Source organism: Porites lutea, chromosome 6, assembly GCF_958299795.1.
Source record: "Porites lutea chromosome 6, jaPorLute2.1, whole genome shotgun sequence".
Lineage (NCBI taxonomy): Eukaryota > Metazoa > Cnidaria > Anthozoa > Scleractinia > Poritidae > Porites > Porites lutea.
In genome coordinates, this window is record NC_133206.1 from 31,233,496 (window position 1) to 31,255,123 (window position 21,628).

The 21,628-nt window shown below is 39.0% G+C and overlaps 2 protein-coding genes across 3 annotated transcripts in view; one reads left to right on the forward strand and one right to left on the reverse strand.

Moving 5' to 3' along the window:
* The first annotated feature begins 101 nt into the window (after positions 1-101).
* Positions 102-16,481, forward strand: LOC140940413 (tether containing UBX domain for GLUT4-like). The gene is made up of 20 exons (XM_073389384.1): positions 102-196; positions 555-610; positions 1,739-1,839; positions 2,171-2,288; positions 4,492-4,567; positions 5,063-5,136; positions 5,750-5,817; positions 5,979-6,194; positions 7,124-7,188; positions 8,286-8,329; positions 9,705-9,802; positions 11,039-11,114; positions 11,892-11,973; positions 12,276-12,342; positions 12,745-12,807; positions 12,910-12,962; positions 13,460-13,511; positions 14,917-14,992; positions 15,737-15,924; positions 16,201-16,481. Exons 1-20 carry the CDS (start codon positions 110-112, stop codon positions 16,206-16,208), a joined length of 1,668 nt encoding a protein of 555 aa, XP_073245485.1. The 5' UTR covers positions 102-109; the 3' UTR covers positions 16,209-16,481.
* Positions 16,482-18,122: 1,641 nt separating this feature from the next.
* LOC140941013 (cytosolic phospholipase A2-like) overlaps positions 18,123-21,628 on the reverse strand; it is a 22,050-nt gene continuing 18,544 nt past the window's right edge. For both annotated transcript variants that reach the window (XM_073389962.1, XM_073389963.1), the window contains exons 12-15: positions 20,908-21,162; positions 20,318-20,502; positions 19,280-19,469; positions 18,123-18,737 (exon numbers count right to left, since the gene is read on the reverse strand). In XM_073389962.1, coding sequence (XP_073246063.1) covers positions 18,502-18,737; positions 19,280-19,469; positions 20,318-20,502; positions 20,908-21,162 — 866 coding nt within the window. In that variant the 3' untranslated portion in view covers positions 18,123-18,501. The remainder of the gene's footprint in view (positions 18,738-19,279; positions 19,470-20,317; positions 20,503-20,907; positions 21,163-21,628) is intronic.

The following is a 21,628-nucleotide window of genomic DNA, read 5'->3' on the forward strand; positions in this document are numbered from 1 at the left end:
TTTTCCAGCCATTTCGCGCTACTTTACAGAAACCGCCGAGAAGAGACTGATGCCTAGCAAGAAACAGCTGACTCACAATGAATCACGGTATAGTAAAAATATATCCAAAATGGCGGCCTGCAAGAGTGTTGTTGTACTTTGTCCAAATGCACGTCGCCAAACCATAAAAGTAAACCCTACAACCACTGTCCTTCAGGTATTGTACTGCTTACATGTGTTCCTTTAGATGCATTTTAAATAGACGGGTAAATATCGTGTTGAACTACAGAACGAAGAACATGGCGTGTTTCAGAACCGTCTAAATGTTCGCTATGCGAAACCTTTAAATTAAAAGAAGTCTTGGTAAGTTTTCTTCACATCCCCAAAAATTTAAGTTGCATTCCATTTTCGAATCTATTCATAGTAACTATCCTTGTGGAATTGTATGAGATTGCTGCTTGCATAATAAGCTTATAAAGTACAATCATATGGGGCTGTGCGGAAATCCTACTTAAATTAGAGTCTCGTGTCGGATTTCTGTTTGTTTGAAAACTGGCGTATTATGCTCATTTTAGGTGCTTGAAGAAGCGTGTAGGAAACAAGGCCTTTCGTCGGAGCAGTATGCTTTGAAGTTAGTGCACATTTGTAAATATTATTGGTGAAAATCTTAATTGAATTATTTATAACTCAGTACAGACATCATAGTCTAACATAGGACCACTTTTATTCATTTCATTTTATTTATAACTTCCATAGAGCATTAGTGTAAACATATCATACCTGTGTTTAATGAGGGCTGATTGAGGTGGGTAGCGTCCTGCCTAGATTAGCTTAATGATGTTTATTAGCTTAATAATATTTATTTCAAGTAGATTTCTAGATATTGTAATGCACTGACTGCCAAAACAAAAAAATGATTTCTAGAGCTTATGGCATTTATTCTTATTTTGGAATATTGTCATTCAGTAGAATTAGTTAATTGGTTTCTAGAAACCGAAACAGTTTCTTGTATGTATAGTTTTTTGATGAGAACATTATAGAACATTATAGAAAGAGAAAGGTATTGGTGTGTGTGGTCTTCTTACAACTGCAAACCTCGAAAGAAAATTCTCACTCTTTAGTATCTGTTGATATTTTCTCCCACCCCTTTGTGTCTCTGCTGATTACATGTCAGCGTGCAAAGAAAGTTGTGTTCGATAGCCCAGGGCTAGTGGATTTTGCTATTGGGCCAGTGGTTTTTGTTCTTAACTTGCCCGATGGGCAAGTGCTGTTTTTTGGGAAATTCAAATTACAGAAGGATTGTAATCAATCTTGCTAATCAAAAGGGTTTTGGGGCTAGTTGAAATGACTTGTGGGCTAGTACATACTAACTACAGCTTGCCCGAAGGGAAGGCTGTAAAACTGGCTTTCTTTGCAGCCTGCATGGACAGTATTTATCGGCCAAGTCTGAGTGTATTTTGTCATGGTTTTACTACTTCTTATCTAGTTATGCCATATTGGCATTTTAAAAACACAATCTTGTTATGCGTCTGATCATTTGTCATAAATACTGTTCAGTTACATAATTTATATTTACCAATTTTAATTACCAGTCTTGCTTATTCTTACTTTGACGTTGCTTTTTTCTTTTTATTCTGATTATGATTAAACAATCACTTAGTCCTCGCTCCTGCTTTGAAATGATTATTATAAATGTTGGCATGAAATTTGTGACTGAATGCTATAAATCTGATAATTTTTAATTCTTGTTTCTCACCAGAAACCAAAGAAAAATTCTTGATGATACGTTACCTATCAGGTATTCTGGTTTGTCCAACAATGCTCATTTGGAGTTAGTTACCAGCCAGAAATCTAAAAAAGGTAAGAAAATAAGTAAATAAATTGTCAGTATCATTATATGTGTGTGTTCTACCACATGTAGTTACACTCTTACAATTAAAACAAATAATAATTGAAAACAGTTACTTCTTTCCCCCATTTTGTGATGAAAGCAGCTTATTTGCAAATCAGGTTGAAGAGAAATTCGAAACTCATTTCTGGAAATGGGGACCCAGAATAATGATATTGGCACTGCTTTGCAGATTATTTTGTTACAACAAAGATGATTTTATAACTGATAAAAATATTAATGGTTATCCAGTCATTATTTTTATGTGTAGTGCATATCAACAAAGTTTAACATTCTTACCAGTACAGTCCACCTCTACTGTGGGGTTACAGCTGGAGTCAGGAGAAAGGCTTGTGAAGGAGTTTCCTTCATCATCATCTTTGTGGGATGTTCTATCTTACTGGGATTCAAATCAGGACAGGTGAGAACTCATTCCATAGTCACTGGTGTTATTATCATTCGTGTCATTATTCTTAGTAGTAGCAGTAGTAGTAGTAGTAGTAGTAGTAGTAGTAGTAGTAGTAGCTATGGTAACAGGATTGAGTCCAATTCTGTCTGTAATCATAAGAGTGATTAACAAAATCGGATGACTGTGTTGTGGGAGTCCGATTTGTTTAATCACAAGTATGATTACAGACCAAATTGGATGACACAAAGTTCTGCTACGAATTAATCATAACTTGAACAAAATTTGTGATATATGAGGCTCTTTTTTAAATCAAAACACAAGACATTCCAAGATCTTTTTCATTTTGCCAGCAGTGAAAAAAGCCATTTAAGTGTGCATGATGGTGGGTACTGTCCAATTACTTCGGCATAACGCGTACCGTCCTAACAAACTGTCCTATCAAGGCTGAAATCAGGGCAGTTTAGTTTAAGTTTAAGTTTAATAATACTTTGTCATGCTAATTAATACAAGTAAATAAATAATATTATAAAAAATACAAAAAGTGCATGACTGGAGAATAATTGGGAGAAACTAAATTCCCATACAAAGAATATTCTCCAATAATAAACATACTAAAAATTAAGAAGTAAAATTTAAGTGCGGCCCAAAACTAACCTAATAATTAAATTGCATACTTGTCACTCACGAGTTACACGTGATTTAAAATTGACACAAGTGATCCAATAGATAGGACGTAAAACTGCTTAATGAAGGTGCATGCATAATGTTCGATAGTTGATAGCCAATCAGATTTGAGAATTTTGTCACAGTTATTATTATTATTATTACTATTATTGCTATTATTATTATTATTATTATTACAGTTGAACTTCCATTAAGTGGCTCCCTTTAAGTGGCCACCCTCTATTAAGTAGCCAGTAATCAAATTCCATGAATAATTGTAGAAAAAAATGGGAAACTTTAACTCTACTTAGCGGCCACCTATAATATGCAGCCATGGCCACCTTTTGCCCACTCCAACGAGAGTTCTCCCACTGTTCTCACTCCTATTAAAGGGGCTTTACATACATAAATATACTTAACTTCAGATTTTAGAGTAGCCTAAAGGCTAGTATCTCCGTTGAATTACACATGCAACATCACAGATAAAAAACATATTAACATGAAAACACAAACTGGTAGCAATGGTAAACGTCTAATTTATGAAACTATGGGTATAAAGTAAATGTCTATATTCTTTCAGACTAGTGGTTCTCCTAAAAGAATCAGGAAGGGAGTTCCAATATCTCGCTGCAGCATATCTAACTGAGTTAAAACCATATGTAGTTGTTTTGGGTTTTGGCAAGACTAACACATTCGCACCTCTTAAGCTATAGTCAGACGTTCTAAACTGAAATAACTCTTTAAGGTATACTCAATAGTTGGTAAAGTTAATGAAAATACACAACATCATATTGCTAATTCTCTTATTTGCCAGGCTGAGTGTACCGGCCTGCTCTCGTAAACTATCATAGTCACAGTTCCAGTCCTGAAAATAAACCTCAAGATACGTTTGTTTAAGATTTCTAGTTTTTCCACATCTTGTGCGTGACAGAAATGCCAAACCATAGAATAGTAAGACAATTTGAGAAGTATGAATGCTTTATAGAGCCGTAGAAAAATCCAAGCAGAAATGAGTGCTTGATACACTTAGTTTGGCTTTATTTCAAGAATATGATGAAGGAAATACAGTCCAAGATAAAAGGTGATGACTGACTGTGGACCAGTAGTGCTGCTCCCGTCATGTGTTGGGGTCAAAATAAAGTGATATTTCTGCTGATGCTCATATTATGCCAATTTATGACGAACCTCTATTGAGGAGCCAACCTCCTTTCAACTGTATTATTATTGCCCGTTATTTTACTCAGTAAACATTGGTATTGTTAGCAGTTCTTGTCATTTATATACCCTCTATCAAGAAAATGACCTCAGTCAGAGAGCAACTTTTGCATGATGTTAGCTGCAACAAGCAGTGAACAAAGACTTATTTCTGCAACACTGGAACTCACGGTTTAATCTTGAGTCTTTCATCATCATCATCATCATCATTACTTCTGTTAGTTTTATTATAATAATAATATTGCATTCACTATAGAATTCACTCCTAATACAGACTCGAACAAGACTGAATGGGAAAGCAGTTGTTTTAACATTTATTTATCTTGTTTTGTTCTAGTCCTCATCAAGGAAAGATTTTAAACCCTGCTCATGAGGATAATAAAAATCCAGTCTGTGTTTATATGACTCAAGAGGTATGATGAGTTTTGAATACTCTAGTATCTTGAACAGGTGCTCATGCTCTAAAATGCACCCCCCCCCCCTTCAACCCCCCAGCCCCTGACCTGGAAAATTCTCACTAACATATCAAATCAGAGCTCGAAAAAAAGCTTAAATTCAAGCTTGTCCTTTGGGCAAGCAGCTTTCACATTTTGCTTGCAAAGGGCCACTACTTGCTCATCTTAATTAGTGATTTTGTCAGAGGATGACTTGCCTGGCCAAGTAAACTTTAATGTTACTTGCCCAGAAAGAAAATCTTTGTTTCCCAGATTAGCGGATGAGACTTTTTTGAGCCCTGCAAATAAGATTTGGATATTGTTTCCAAATAATTCCTTATATTTAATAAATTATTTGAGAAAATGGTTGTGATGATGATTTTTAATGTCAGTCAGTATCAGGAGAAAGCTAGTAGTTATATGCTGTTTTCTTCCAGTACCTTGGTGAGTGTCGTTATAATTTATTTTACACAGATCAAGGGAGGAAGCTCTTTGCAAAATACAACCTTACACTCCTTAGGCTTGGCTGGAAAAAGAGTTGTTATAAGGTACTTAACATAATTATGATTTTCTAGTGCTGTTCGTAACTTACCCAATGGCAACTGAAGTTTTTCTGGGGGGAATTCATATTTACAGGAGTACAATAGAACAAACCATTTAAATTCCAAAGAAATTCATGTGGATGGAAGGTTGTTTTTCAAACTCGTCCGACTGACAAAGTGAACTCATTGAAATTTATTACTATTACACTATGAATTAATAAAGCAAGTAATTAATTAACTAGTGGTGTAATCAATTAATAAGTAATGTTAATACATTAATATTATTAATCCTGCTTGTCAAAATATTTTTCAGGCTAGTTAATATGACTCTTGGTCTAGACATGCTCCAAAAAATGGAGCACCTGAGGGACAAGTTGTAAAATTACTTTTCCTAGCACCCTGGGTTTTCCACACAGCTCATGCTGGGTAGCAGGGAATTTATAGTTTCAGGGTTGGGCTCCCCAAAATATTAACTTTTTAAAGCACTGTCTTGCACATAATTTCCCCATCTCCCAAGAATGTTCATCCAGTTTGGACTTCCTTGCATCATTTGCGATAATTCAACCAACAATTACTTTGTAGGGCCTGTTTTATTATTTTTTACTACATTATTTTTTAGGCTAATTTACAGGCAGTTTGAAGAAACAGCTGAAGCAACAGAAATTCCAGAGGCAAAAGAGCTAAAAGGTTTTGGATAAAAATTTTACTTTTTTGTTTTTCTGTTAGATTCTTCACTGGTAGATGTATGTGTTTATATTCTTTAATGTTAGTGCCCTGGAAAAAATTTTCATATCAGCACAACTAACATCTTGAACCATACTGATTTGGATATAAAATGTTTTTCCTAGAAAGGAAAGGGCCAACCTCTACAAATCCAGTACCCGTGACTGATGAACAAGTTAAAGAGAAAAATACAGAAGAAAATCAGGCTGTGAACAAAACTGTTGTTACAACAGCAACATCTACGTCACAAGGCTCAAATCAAAGAACACTTAGAGAAGTACAGAGAGTTGTTAAAACAGATATTTCCTCAAAGATGCCAGCTAAAGATTCACTTACACAAGGTGAAGTAAAATTGATGTCAAACTGCCCCATGTACATGTTTCACCTTCATTTACTGCTCTCTTAAAATTCACGTTCTTTTTTTTATCACCAAAGGCATGCTGTTAGTTGTTTCAATTTAACATCCAAAAAGGGAGGTTTATCTTTCCGTCATAATTATCATGAAACAAAGAAAGACCTCCCTTGTTTTGGTTAAAACTTTACTATTGGTCTTCATTTTTCTAATGCGCCAAATGCCTCTGAGAGAGGGGGGAAAAGTCAGCGAAGACTTTGTGGTAAATGACAATTACTGCTATTCAGCTTCTGAATGTGTAAAGGTCCCTCTTCACTGTTTGCCTCCAAGACATTTTAGGCTGTCTTTTAGACTCCCTCTTGCCCAATATAATTTGATTTGCTATTCCTTAAGATGAGTCCCTCAGGTTGTGACCCATCCTTCCTAAAAAATTGCTGTCCACTGGTTTGGTATATACTGATGAGAATTTCATATTCATGAAACAGACGACCTAGTTCTAGGTCAAGTTTAACTGTCATCTAGGACATTTGCTAAAAATACATAATATTTAGAGGAGGCAGTGTGGCCAAGTGGTTAGAGCACTGGACTTGCAATTCAGAGGCCTGAGTTCAAGTCCCGCTCTGACCACTAGCTGGATTTGTTTACAGTAGTCTCAAGTTCAAATCCTCGGCCACACTTGTAAATAGCCAGCTGGTTTGGCTCCAGTCAGTTGGGATTCTTAACCATGTGAAGTTTCATTTAGATAATTTGTTTCAGACTTTTTTTTACTGGGCCCCACTATCATTAGTGCTATAAATACTGCTGAGGGTAAATAATGGATTATTATTATTATTTATTATTATTATTATTATTATTATTATTATTATTATTATTATTATTATTATTATTATTATTATTATTATCTTTATCTTTAAACAGAAGGTGTAAAGGAGCCCAAGAGAGCAAGGAGAAGCTCACCTAAATCTCCTTTTGCAGATTTCAAGGTATGCAATTTATTGTAGATAAAAAATATTAATTGCATACCTGTGTTATGTTGTTATTAGGCCATTGCAGCACAGGCCATGGGGACTACAGCATGCATGCACTTATAATGCATGCAATATGGCAGATTTACACACAAAAACAACATGCACATTTTACAAGAGCTTAATTTGCATGCAGTTTACAATGTGTAGTATCAGAAAATATCCAGACTCCCCCCACAGAAGGGATTGGAAATTCCTGGGGGGGGGGGGGGGGGTTGGGGGGTTCTCAAAGGCCCAAAATTTAAGTAAATGTATGAATCTTGACTGGAATTTCCAGAAAGGGGGGGGTCAAAGGAAAAAGCCCTTCCATGGGGAACGTATGGATAATTTTTGGAACCACACAATGTGATTACCAAAGTGTGTCTATTCCGGCAAGACAGATTGAACACAATGTGTCTTGCTAAGTTTCTTTGCATTAATGTTTATGCCTTTAACTCTTCATTTCCAAATATATGTATCTTTTTGCCACTCTCTATGCACTTCGTATGCCTCTCATGAGTGTAATTCCCAAGGGGGCTACTCCAGATTTCAAGAGATGGGGATTATCAAAGGATTTTTGGGGTTGAAATAAATTTTTGATTCCGCGATATTTTTGGGTATTCAAAACAATCTGAGGATTCATGGTAGTGCCCGCATATGATAACTTCAGATTTTATGATAAAGAAACAAACACAAACGTTCAATGTCTAATGTTTCTAATATCATTAAATTTTAATGCCTTCTTAAACTTTTTAAGGCTCAGAAATTTGGCGTGGGATTTTTTGGAGGGTTAATTTTTAGTCTAGGGATTTTTTTGAGTTTGATGATGATGATGATGATGATGATGAACTTTATTCATGTGTCGATGTATTTAGCTGACGCTAATTGGGGACACAACATAAAGATAAATAAATAATGAATAATACTTCAAAAATCAATTAGTGTTATCTTTGGTGACTTTTTTGTTGATTCGTGTGGTCTTTATGCTGAGTTAACCAGTGATTTTATAAGAAATCAAATGATGGTTCACACTGTTTTGGCTTAAGGCATCTTCCTTGTTTTTTATTGACTGTTAGTTCCCGGAGGAGACTGCTGGAATGGACTTGATCCAGAGAGAAAAGTGAGTGAGTCATTATTGTCATGTTATTTTATCAATGCAAAAATTATCTTGAAGAAACGAAAAACAGGATAAGCCTCACAAAACTAAGATTAGGGGCCCAAATAATATTCTAAGAATACAAACTGGGAAGTACGAAAACTGCGGCATAGCTATACCTGTAGAAGACAAAACGTGCTTGGTTTGCAAACAAAACCAGATCAAAGATGAACAACACTTCTTGATGTTTTGCAATGGGTACAATTTAGGGTGACAAAGGCTATTTACTTGTATTTTATTATTAAAAGAATGTCTCTTTAGTGAATCTTTATGCCCTTGACAAAATTAAAATATTTATGAACAGCAGACAATAACAATACTTGGAAAATTATTGCCAAATATATTAATCTTATGTTCAAAAAGAGAAAAGAATTACTGAAAATGTAACTTGATAGAAAACCTCTAATTGTTTTATTTTGCATGTATCATTAGACATTATTGTTACATTAATGTAAAAGAACTTTATTGTAAACAGACCAATACCTCCTTATGGAGAGTAAGGCACAATAAAGATTTACTCTTACTGTTGCTGGTTACACTGTACCTACTACTTGATTATTATTGTTTGGTCTTTAAATACTTTATAAATCTTTTTAAGAGGCAAAAATATATAAGTCGGTTCCATTGAAGCGCAGTTTAATGTAGCAATCTCTTATAATCTTTCTTTGAAAAATCACACCTCATTCACACCTGTACTTTTATATACAGTCAAATCTCCATGTGGAAACACCTCTCAAAGTCGAAAACTCCCACAAGGGAACATCCAAATTATTTGGTTATTCACTTGTGGGAGGTTTCGGCTGTAAGTAAATATTTACATGTATAATATTTTTAACATTACCTGTAAAAAGGTTAAAAGGTTAAAGGCATGTTTATAGTGGAAGGTGCACTTAGCTAGTCAGCTAATTTACAGGCACTCCACTCAAATATTTAGAAACAAATAATTCAAATACAACATAACAGGATTAAAAACCCCAACTGGCAGAAGGCAACCAGTTGGCTATTTACAAGTGTGGCCGAGAATTTGAACTCGGGACGACCGAGCACAAATCCAGCAAGTGGCCAGAGCAGGAATCGAACCCGGGACCGCCGGATTGCGAGTCCGATGCGCTGACCACTCGGCCACACTGCCTCCTGTACTGACATAATATTTCTGAAAGAGAGAATGGATTATTCTCTCTTGATTTCTAACAATACTTAAGTACTAATATGTCTGAAATGTGCACTCACAGAAAACATTTCTCACTCAGTGTCCATCCTGGCCACTTTTCTTTCTATTTATTGTTGTTTAAATTCTCTTTCTCTTTCTCTTTCTCTTTCTCTCTTTTCCTTTTGTCAGGGCTGACTCGTCACGCAGAGAGTTTTTAGCTTCAACATGTGACAGGCAGCCTGTTGTGTTCAGTGAAGAAGACCCAGCCTCACCTAAACCTGTTGAAGGTATGTGTCAGCTTTAACCCTCTCCACTTGAATGGGTTTCAAAGGAAAAACTACTTGAAATTCTCAAACTTTATATTGTAAAATACTGGAAAACAATACTACCAGGTGAAGTCACTGCCAAAGAACTTTCATTTTATTGGTTACATCACAGGGGTTTTTTCCTCAGTCTCAAACAACCACCACTGAGGTGTGTCAACAGTGAACACGAACCTTGTACGACTTTATTTTGCCTATACATGGAAAATAATTAATAGTGAATGTAATAAATACGCGGAAATTTTGAACAACTAATGATATTAAAGCCTACAAACCAATCTGAACCATGCTTGAACTGTGATGACAAAATGTACATGCCAATTCTTATAGTAGCTTGCATGAAAATACTTATATGAAAAAATGGTCGCCCTTTGTCATTAGGTATTTAATTTTAAGGGGGTAGGGACTGTTGTATGACATAAATGAATACTTATGAAAGTAACGTAGTAGAATGTACATGTATATCCCAGCCCTCTGCTATTGAAGTATTGTTGTTACAGCATACCATGAAACATCCATTATGATGATAAAAACGTATATTATCCGTCAAATGTAACGTGTTGAAGGATATTCTTCTTGCACCCGGCTATTACAGAATCTCAAATTGCGGTCGTTTCGCGCGAAAGTCGATTCGTCCGATTTACATACAACACTCTACAACAAGATAAACCTACTTCTCCAAGATGTCATTTTAATTAACCTTGGTTTCCACATGTGCAGTCACCCTCTTTCAGTGCTTGTTCCTTTTTCTCAGGCTTAAAGAACTACAAAATATACACATTGGGCGAATCGACTTAGTCTGGCCGAACTGCCACCAGGCGAAACAACCCGATGCCTGCTAATTTGCGGCCCCGATAGTGTCCCCGATAGTTCTGGATGAGTTTCGCCTCGGTATCTGGATATTTGCGCCCTAGCTTTTACATGATCCTTATCTCACTGCAGCGCGAGGTTGAAAATTCATTCCAACCCCAGGTTAAAATTTATCCTTGTTCTCATGTAAACCCAGCCCTAGACAAAGACTTTGCATCTCTCCATTTTACTAAAATTGGGTACTGGTGACGTATTGCTGGGAAACTTGGACTAGCATCCCTCCCTAGAGCGAATTGTCACACTCCTAGGTGCTTCATGTTAAACAGGGGGGAATCTCTGGCTGTGCTGGCTTAGCTGTAAGGCTTCTTTTCCTTCTTTTTAACTTTGCAGGTGAGATTCCTGATTCGTTCTTTGAAGTTTCAGTTGATGACATCCGTGTAATGCTAAGAGATTTGAAGAATGAAAGGTACTAATAATGTGTTGTTTTATCAAACACTATTTTTTCTGTTACCGGTAATCCAGTAACTTGATTCTGGCCCCTCAGTAGGTGACTGTTTCTCATGGATTAGTAGAATCCGCCTTGAGCCATCCTAATTTAGCCATCCTGGTAATAATGTATGATTGACACACCTGGATTTAATCGACCTTGCCCTGCATACCACTTCAGCGCGGTCAAGGCTTGAGTGGATGATTTCATACAAATCACTGTATTCTGTCAACCTAAGCGTCGTGTTGGTGCCATGGTCATAATGAGAAATGCGGGAAAGAACAGCTACCTGCAGGCCAAACCATATTCAAAAGTTTGAGGTTGTAGGATTGAGAAAGGTGCCTGAACTGCATGGGGAGCAAGATAAGCACCCCCAGGGTTCCACCCTTGTCCCCGCTGCTTTTCCCTTTAAAAAAAGGGAGGGACCCCTCTCTCCGCTCCCTGGGGATAAGGTTGCCCTGATAAGTACCCAGGTATCTCCTTGACCTTTTGTTCGTATGCGTGGTCGTGACACGTAGTGGTCAGTGCAACACTGTGGTAACAATATTACTGATTGGAGGATTAAGCTGTACTGTACTGTGCTATACAAAGCTATTAGACCAGTCCCCTGGGTTCAGCGGGCGTTTCTCATCCGTAAGCTAGGAAATGAAGCAATCCTAAGCCTCGCGGACCTGTCGTACTCATGCAAAGGGGATAACTGCACACATCTGTTGAATATTAATGCCTCTTTTATTATTGTTCTCGTGTGAATAATAGAAATCAAGCAGGCAGTGCCCCTCTTATGACAAGAGCCATGCGTGAAACGCGAGAAGAAGCAGAAATGTATAAATATGACAAGGTATATTACTTTGAAACTCAAGGAATTTATAAGCAGCGATTTTCTAATACCTAGCTTGTGTAGCATGCAGAATTAGCGGGCGGGTGCTGATGTGTTTTTGGCAGCGGAGCCGCAAGAAGATCGGTAGCATGTCAAAAAGTACCCCGTGCATAACGATCCTGCCAGCTATGCAGGATATCTTACACCTACAACACAATCATAAGCACCACAATGATATGAAGAAGGCACAGTAATTGGATGGTATCTGATTCTGATGAAGTATTTTATTCTTAAGTAAGTAAGTCCTGTATTCTTCTTTGCAGGTGGTTGTGCGAGTTAAGTTTCCTGACAGACTCATTTTACAAGCGTTTTTTAGACCAATGGAAACAGGTAAATGTTTGGGCAAGAGAAATTGACCATATTGTTAAGTTATGCAGGATATGACCGTTTTCTACCCCTCCCCTACCCCCTCTTATTTTTAGCGACGTCTTCCTCGCTTTTTTCAATTGGTCATTTTTAGATTCCGAGTGAGACTGGGTCAGGATTGTGTCAATTCTGGATCATGACTGCAACACATCACCAACCCTGGCCAATACTGGCCAATACTTTGTGAACAAGAGCTAATCTCGTACCTAGGTCTCACTCTAAGGCGTGTCTATGAGGTGAGTATGTGGCAGTTTACCTCCTGGTCATAGACACTGGCTCATTGGTTCAGAAGTCAAATACCTACTCTGACTTTACATTGTCTGAAGTGCCGAAATTTGTTGTTGCTAATGATCATTTGTTCTTCAGTTTCAGCTGTCACAGAACTTGTCAAATCTCACTTACAAGATCCAAATGTAAAGTTTTATTTGTGTAAGTTTAGCCATTTGCTTTTTTTGTATGGTATTTGTATTTTAAACCATACATTAGGACGAGGTGTTGTTTATTAACTTTGAACTTCTTTTTTTCCCACAGACATCACACCACCAAAAAAAATGCTCAACAAGCCCAATGCAACTTTGTTCGAAGTGAGTGATTAGCCTTTTGATCTCTACTGCTGTATAGACCGCATTTCCTTTAAAAATCCACACATGTGCCTCCAGTCATAACCAGAGTTTTCGGTACTATGGCTTTGTAGCGGGGCGACTTTGTAACCGAACGAAACAGCAATAGGGAAGGTTATATTGATGCCTTGACCTTTTTCAATGATTTCCTCTCTCAGACATCCTGATATAACTTAAATAAAAAAAAGCACTTTATTTGAGAGTCGATGTACTTAGCATGAAAGCACTAATTGGGGACACTGTATTTTTACGTCTCCTAGTGTCGACAGGACAGCTATTTTACGTGGTCATTCGAGCCACGCGAAGGTCTAGCCATTTGCAGGGCAAAGGCAGTACCTTTGGTCCGGTCCCGGGAATTGAACTCGCGACCTCCCGTTCTGCAGTAGAGCGCTCTGCCGACTGAGCTAGTCCTGCCGCGGTTGAAAGAAATATTTTCATTTTCATTCGCACTTTTTTTTTAGAACAAATTATATCCGGCTTCAGTTATACACTTCGGATGTCAAGAAAAACGGGGTAAGAAAGTTGGTTTTGGTGTTCTGTATGTAGTACATTGGAACCTCTGTTTAGGGGACACTATACCCTTGGGACCGAGGAAAGTGTCCCCTGAATAGAGGTGTCCCCCGGATAGAGGTTGGGGGGTGTTTGTTTATAGAGACTTTAACATCCGAGGATGTGACGGCGGCGAAAACGTCGCCATAAAAATTTAACTTGCACTCTTTCAGTCTTCATCGCGACTATTCTTACCCACTTACTTTGTCAAATGTAGGTGACCCCCTCAGGAGTTGAATCCCTAAGAACCATGTCCAAGTTCAGAACGAGGAATAAAATTTCGTCGGCGCTTGTTTACGTCCTCCATAAAACGTTAAATTGGGCATTTTCACGCCGAAGTCGTGCAAAAACGGCAACGAAATATACAAAAAAGCGTGATGCACGTGCAAAATTTTCTTTATTGTTGTTTTGCTTATTAAACTCGTGGCTTTTTTTGACGTTATTAGGGCCATTTATACGAGGAAAAGTAAGACGCGTCTTAAATAAGACGCGAACTGTACCATCTATACGAGCTTGTATTATCTAAGACGAGAACAGCTCGTATAAATGGTTCGCGTCTTATTTCTGTTTTTGACTCGTTTTCATCTGAATGTTGCCCGTAGGAACGGCAATCCAACGTGGCGCGCCAAAAATTAACGCATGCGTACTATGCGTTCGCGTCTTATGTAAGACGCGAAGGTCATTTATACGAAGTTTTTCTCGTCTTAGCTAAGACGTGTCTTATCTAAGAACAGGTGTTAAGGGCTGTTCTAAAATAAGACGCGTCTTAGCTAAGCCGCGTCTTATTTTAGACGAAATGTGCCCTTTATACGGAAAGTTCGCGTCTTATTTAAGACGCGTCCTATGTAAGACGCGTCTTATTTTTCCTCGTATAAATGGCCCTACTGTTGCCGTCGCGTCGTCAGATCTTAAAGTCCTTAATAATTAACCAACAAAGTCAATGTATCATCATTGACTTATTTGTGCGACATTATATATTAAATTCACACAGGTGTAGTACATTTATTTAAGTTAGATAGTTCAGTTCATGAAAGCTGTCAGCATTGTGACTAGTGTACAACAAAAGAAATCAACCCTCATTGTGGTCAGTCATGTTTTGAATGCTTAGGTGTCCCCTTAATGGGGGTCAAACCCAAGTATTGGGACCCAGAACAAGTGCCCCTTCCTCCTGAATAGAGGTGTCCCTTCAATAGAAGTACAAATACAAAGATTATGTGGACGTTTTTCCGGGACCAAATTTTTTGTCCCCTGAAGGGAGGTGACCCTTGAATAGAGGTGTCCCAACGGAGGGGTTCCACTCTATACAAAACGCAATTCTTCACCTTTCTAGATTATCGTTATTTTTTAACTTTGGCTCTCCTTTTTTCAGAACACTTCCTAGCTAGCACATTTGTGGAAAATCCGTCGACAGTTCTGGATGCTGAGAAAATTGTTATAGAAGCTGGGTAAGAGTAGGCTTGTTCCTAGGTGTAAGTGAACAGCTGTAGCGGAATGGGACAATTAGTTGCCCTAAGGTCCCTAGCTCTGTTTGTTTGTGTGCTGAATTCTGCCTGGATCAAGTTCATAACGGTCGAAACGTTCTCCTTAGTGGTTATTATGATGACAAAAGCAACAAAAAAGTATCTTAACCTTTTCACTCCCAAAGTGGATGACGGAGTCTTGGAAGATGGTCCTAACTTTTCATTCTGAAGACAAAGGTCTAAAATGTGACCATTGATTCAAATGAAACCTCTTCAGCAGTACTTTCACATGGCACTATTTATTCAGTATGTAGTTTTAGTTTTTGAGTCTGTGGATGAAATCCTGTGGTGTTACCAGTCAAATGAAACCTCTTCAGCAGTACTTTCACATGGTACTATTTATTTAGTTTGTGGTTCTAACTTTTGAGTCTGTGGATGAAATCCTATGTTGTGACCATTCAGATGAAACCTCTTCAGCAGTACTTTCACATGGCACTATTTAGTATGTAGTTCTAACTTTTAAGTCTTTGGAGAAAATCCTATGGTGTTACGATTCAAATGAAACCTCTTTGGTAGTACTTTCACGTGATATTTTACAAGATGAAGTTTGGAAATTTTGTTGAAGATTAACTTTGGCCACGTTTGGTAGTGAAAGGGTCAATATTGTGCGCTGTTTCTGATGTGATAGCCCTTAAAACACCTTATTCTTTTTTTTTTCTTTATTTGCAGTGTATTGTCAGTTCGAGCCTCTCCCAGGCCAGATATTGGTGACTCTCTTGTCAGCTCATCTACGGTAGAGCCAGGAACATCTTTTGCCCCTGATACGTCACGTGACGAGCATAATTCTTCCTCTGGTAACAGGCCTCGTGTTGGAGGGGCCAATAAAGGACCGGTCCCCAAGTGGTTTAAAGCAACAGGTAAAGGAGTATTATTATAGTCCTTCTTTTGATAGGCCTTTTCCGAGTTGCCTCAAGCCTCTGTTTCAAAGCGAGGCTAATTGCGAAGTCTTTAATGTGAAGATGGTTTTTATTCTCATGCAAACAAAATTCATTTTCACAACAAAGGTTTGGCACTTAGCCTCGTTTTGAAAGTGAGTTTTTGGAACTCGGAAATGGCCTATTTCATTGTCACCGTCTCAAATATTCATTTGTTGGTATCCTGTGTAAACATGTCTCCCTTTGTTTGTTTTAAAGGAAAATGATACTTATGACTGCATCAAAGGGAGTGGGTTGCTTACACGATCGCTGGGCTGTTTGTACTGCCGTGAAGACCGTGGAACATTAGATCGAGCAATGCTTTGTTTTCAAATGAAAACACGAAAAAAAAACATTGTTCTTATCTTATTTAACATGATAGTCCAGGTCGAGGTTACCCTTAATTCGGATTTTTGGTGGCAACACCGGAAAACTGTAAAAGTATTTTTAATAAGATTATTTAACATGTTCAAATACAATTAATTGATAAACGAACTGAAGTCCCAGCTGTATCATATATTGGGAGAATAGTAAATAGCTAACTTTAGAGGATACTCTTTTTGGAGATAATATCTGGTATAAAACTAATTTGAAAGTATTTTGGCGTAGTTTAAGTAAAATTTATCCGAGTTTGTTCCTGACTTTTACTTAGCGGGCAGCAAGCTGTTCCAAAATGCAGTCGGCTCTCTTTAGTAGCGGATCCAGACCTTTATATAACGGGGGGGGACCCTGAGATATGGGGGGCCCCGGTCTCCAAAAAAAATTTTTCGGCCCTTCGTTCGGGCCTCAGTTTCATCTAAAAATAAGGTGGGGGGGGCGGGCCCCCTCCCCTGGATCCGCCACTGCTCTTTAATAACCAAAGGTTATGGAGTGCGGACGACAACGATCGGAAATCCAAACGCTTTTGCTCCAACGTAACCTGCGGTCATGTGTCCTTCTTCCCTTTTTGTTAAAAAAAAAAACGTCTGATCGCAGGTTAGCTCCAACCCTGTGCTTTGCGTAAGTTTCACGTGACAGAAGTCAGGTGAAAAGTCTCAATTTGTACGCTCACAATCCATATGTATAGAAGCGCAAATGATTTACCAAATTACCCCCAAAGCTTTTCTACTCGAATGAAGGTTTACCAAAGTCATTGAAGCGTGCGCTTTAGGAATACATGGGACTCGTTTGCGCGCGCAAGAAATGCAAGGAAGCTGCCATGGCAACCCAAGCTGTTTTGATTTTGAAGGTTTGTAAAAGTAGGCGCTGGCTGATAAACGAAATGAACGGTCGCCCGTGAGGATAGCATTAGACAGACATCACCTTTTTTGCCGTGATAAAAAGGAAAGATTTTTTGAGAACTGAAGCTAGAAAAAGTGTTCAACTCCTCTGCGGCAAATATTTAACGTATGCGAGCAAAGATCGTTTTTCCTTTTCTTTTGTAACAAATGAAGTCTTACCTTGAGGCCTTCCTTTTTTTGTCTTAGATCCACTGGAAAAACGTTATCTACCAGCAAAATTTCGAAATTTCCATGGTCTTGGTCTCAACAGAATTATTTTTCTTTGCGCACAAACGCACAACTCGGCCAGTTGAAGGAAAGATGGAAAGTAAATTTTTGACGTCACAATGATCCGTTATGACGCAGCCTGCGCGCGCTTATCCACGAACACCATGTCCAAATAAGGAAGTTGAATACCTACCTATTGCTTAATGATTGAAAAAAAAACTTTGCATTGTTCGTGTTGAATGTTTTCTAGCGCTCGGTGGCAAAGTGAACGCCGAAGGACACCGCTTCATTAATGTGCCTCTGTTCTGTTGTTTTTGTGCGCTCTTGCTTTTAAAGCTACAGTAAAACGGGCAACAAAAATGTGCAACATTGCTGCAAAACGAGTTCGAAAGCGATGTTATGCGTTTAACCACCCACGTTCGAGCCTGTCTTGTACCCAGGCCAGTTCGCGCTATCCGAGTTACCAGAGGAGGCTTGGAACCGAGTGCGAATTTTCCCGACAAGCTTGACAGGTGACGTCACATCCGAAATCGCCGAGGACGACTGGGCACGAGGCTGGCACGACACGTCTGCTGCAGCCGCCTAAAAAGGTTCTCACTCAAATAATTCGTCCCCATCCATGTTCAGTTACCATGGCAATTCATATGCTTTTTATTTGACGCAGGATGAGAGCTATCCGCGCTTTGAGAAACTCTGCCTTTAATCCTTGTACTAGTAAGTACCTTTATCATAACCGAAGAGAACCTTTTAAAGTTTCCCCACTCATTTTATTTCTTGTTTAAGTGTTGCTTTCATGATACACTGATTAAATTTACTAGACATTTCCTAATAATTTGTCAGTATCTTGCATTCACTTTATATGTCACTTTTCGTGTGTTAGCTGTTTAGCGGTCACACAGAACAAACACGATCAAACAACTTAATATCAAACGTCTTGGGTTAATACTATCTCATGCTAACCCTATTCAGATACTCTCATTTTAACTTTCAACTGATCACTGCCCTTCTTTTTTTTACTCATTGTACGAGTCCATTAATGGCCATTTACGCCATTCATTGCTTTTCCTTTCTGTCGCTTCCTCACACATTCTGCTATGACATCTCTGATGGTTTGTTCCCCTAGAAGCGTGTTAAATTCGTTCAAATCTGCCAAGCGATCAAACGGCTTTGGTGGGTAATGGAAGTTGAACGTGCTGTACCAGTTTTCAGGGTCTTCAAAGATGAGAAAATCACCAAAGTCTTTTTCTTCAGTGGTTTTACGAGGAACTCCTGAGAGAAAATAATCGTTGCAGTGTTAGCCTTAGAGTTTTGTTCACTTGGTTTTGACTCATTTAGACGGGAAACGAGGTGAAAAAAAAGAGCAAAAAAGGGTTTGGTTATCGCAGTAAAAGGTAATCTTGTGCCCAGATCTCTTGTCGACAAAGCCGAGAAGAGATCTGGGTACGAGGTGAAATAAAAGGTGCTGCAGTCAGTCTTCATAAGGATCCTACTCTATGAGACCTCGAACCCTCCCCCAACCCCAGTTTCTGGATTGGCGAATGCAAGTGTAGTCTGGTGCAAGTGAGAGATCGTAGGGTCGTTTGTGGACCGCAAAAGAAACGGAAATCTCTCTCATTTTCGTGCAGAAACAACACTTCTGGCCAGGAGAGGATGTCCTCTCTTGGCTTGGTATATCGAGCATGATTTCATTACAGTTGACCGCAGCCACCATCGCACCCACGCAAACGCTCCCACAATCCTTCACTCGGACCAGACTCCTCATATTTTCTAGATTGAGACATTTAGAGTGTTTGAACTCCTTTAAAACCAACCTGGACGAATTTGCTCCTTAAATTTGTTGTTGGCAAGCGCAAAATGAATCACGACCGGGCAAGTTGGATCACTGGGATCTGAGAACACGTAGAACTCTTTCAAACCGTACAAGTTGTACTGCTCATTGGCGTTGATTGGCGGGAATTTGATGTTGTTCTTCTTAGCCCATTCCTCGGCCAGTAGAAGTTCCTTAGAAAAATAGCATTTTAAAAGACAATGAAAACTAGTAGAAAATCCTCAACTTGTTAAGTATAGGCCCGGCTAGAAATGAAATCGTAACTGATTATCATTGGCCTTCCGTAGGGGAAAGAAAAAATTTATCTTGTACCCGTCTTGCTCTCCGTTTCCCTCGGCCGTGGGCGGTCTGGGTACGAGATTAAGAAGGAACAACCTTCTAATGTCATTTTACGCGAGGGGGTTAAAAAACACACTGAATGCAGGATTGTTCCTGTTGCGGAAGCTATTGAATGGTTTAAACGAATGTGTAGTGGCACAGTGTTATTCTGTGTCTTGGTAACCTTTTTGTACTGAAAAAAACGTTTACTTCGCTATAAACTACTGAAAAGTAATAAATATACTTAATTAAGTAATTCGTTAAGTATGCAATAAGCTAGAGTCAGTCATGAACATCGGGAGCAATTCTTTGGATTTTTCGTGCTATTTCATGTTGTATCCGGGCTTTAGTTGTTATTCGGGATCCTAGGTTTTGTGCCATGCCCGTGCGCATACATAGCAAAGAGTCATATAAGAATTTTGGAGCCGAAATAAAAGGTCTTCGTGTTGAGTGATCATTGTTCAGAATCCAATGTATATGCTGCCTGCTACAATGTTGACGCAGCTTCCTCCTCAGGCGCTTCGTTTTTCGCATGGCAGAGGCGAGCGCGAAGCAAGTGACTGGTGATGAACCGCAAGGGACCATGGGAAGGGTACAGACGCCCGTTGTCTCCTTCCCGCCTTCCTTTGCGCGCACAATTTCATCAAAAGAGAGACGTCTGGGTACGAGGCAGATGTTGACGGTTTATAATAATAGGCCTTACCTGAAAGGGGGTCATGTCTTCCCTTTCCCGAGCGCTAAAGTCAAAGGACAGATAAATGTCCACTTCTCGCTGCGGTCTCAACAGCAGAGGGTATGGTGAATTCATCATGAGTCCACTGTCAACCAAGAAAAGGCGCTTTGCCTTCACTGCCAGCTGGTCAGCTGTTTCAGTGACTTCTTTTGGCTCTGTGGTAAAAGTTTATTGTCTTGTGAGTCAATAAGCACTCATTGTCTGGCCCCGAGGGAAACAGTTAGGGTCCGAGGATCACGTGATAACGTGTCGCCCGGCGGAGTTAAGGAGTTTTGACTCGTGGCTCGTGACATGTTCTTTGTTCAATCGGAAAACGGGCTTAAATTGGGAGATGTAACAGTCTTTTGTACTTTTACTGACGAATTTATTGATTTGTTCATGCTCGCATTTTAGGCCTTGCGATCATCTTAAGGATTTTTCTTTTTTCTCTATTTATTGATATCAGCGTGTCGAATGGTGTGTTATTTGAATCAAACAGTTTTCTATTAACATCGCGTGTGAACATGGGTAAACAAATATACCAAGGTACGGTAAAGTATCTATATAAGACGTTGACGTACCAGAAGGGATTGGTGCAGTCATAATCTGCAGTCCACGCAAGAAGTTATGCACTAGACCTGCACGACCAGCGCGTGATTTCAGGAATGAGACTTTTTCAACAAATGATTCCATCATAGATTTCAAGAAGCTGTGATCCTCGTACTCTTGTTCCATTGGTTCTTCCTCGCTTTTTGCGTCTGTAACATCCAGCTCATGCTCTTCATCACTCTCATCCTCATCAGCTGGGTCAACTTCATCTGAATTGATCACGCCATCTGAGATATTGATAAAAGAACTTTTATTCACTTTTAGCCAGCGTTGGAGCCGGCCCACGCATCGTCTACAGCTATTTCGAGAAATGTGCAGGCGACAATCCCGAAAGGTAATATGGGATATGATCAACGCACTGTTCCCAACACTACAGCTGTCGAACCTACTTTTATTGCTTTCCTTTAGCACTCGCAAACGTAAGTCCATGGCCTCTCGTGACATTAACTTTCAAATTTCTTTAAAGAATAGTGAACTCAAAACCACCCACAATACCTTTCGGGATTGTCGCGTGCACTTTTTCCGACAACCTTTCTCGAAATAGCTGTATACAGAAGGTTTAGGGTGTCAGCGACGCAGGCTATCATTTTTCAGTCTTCCGATCTCTTTCGCTTTGATAACGTATTGAAAGCAGAACACTTAAGATGTATTAAAATCGGTAGCGGATCCAGGGGAGGGGCCCGGCCTCCCTCC

What these genes read in the sequence shown, in the direction of transcription:
- LOC140940413 (XM_073389384.1), top strand. Translation starts at nt 110, where the DNA reads ATGGCGGCCTGCAAGAGTGTTGTTGTACTTTGTCCAAATGCACGTCGC. An exon ending in CTCACCTAAACCTGTTGAAG is followed by an intron (nt 9,803 to 11,038) that starts GTATGTGTCAGC and finishes TTAACTTTGCAG; the next exon opens with GTGAGATTCCTGATTCGTTC. An exon ending in CGGATGTCAAGAAAAACGGG is followed by an intron (nt 13,512 to 14,916) that starts GTAAGAAAGTTG and finishes TCCTTTTTTCAG; the next exon opens with AACACTTCCTAGCTAGCACA.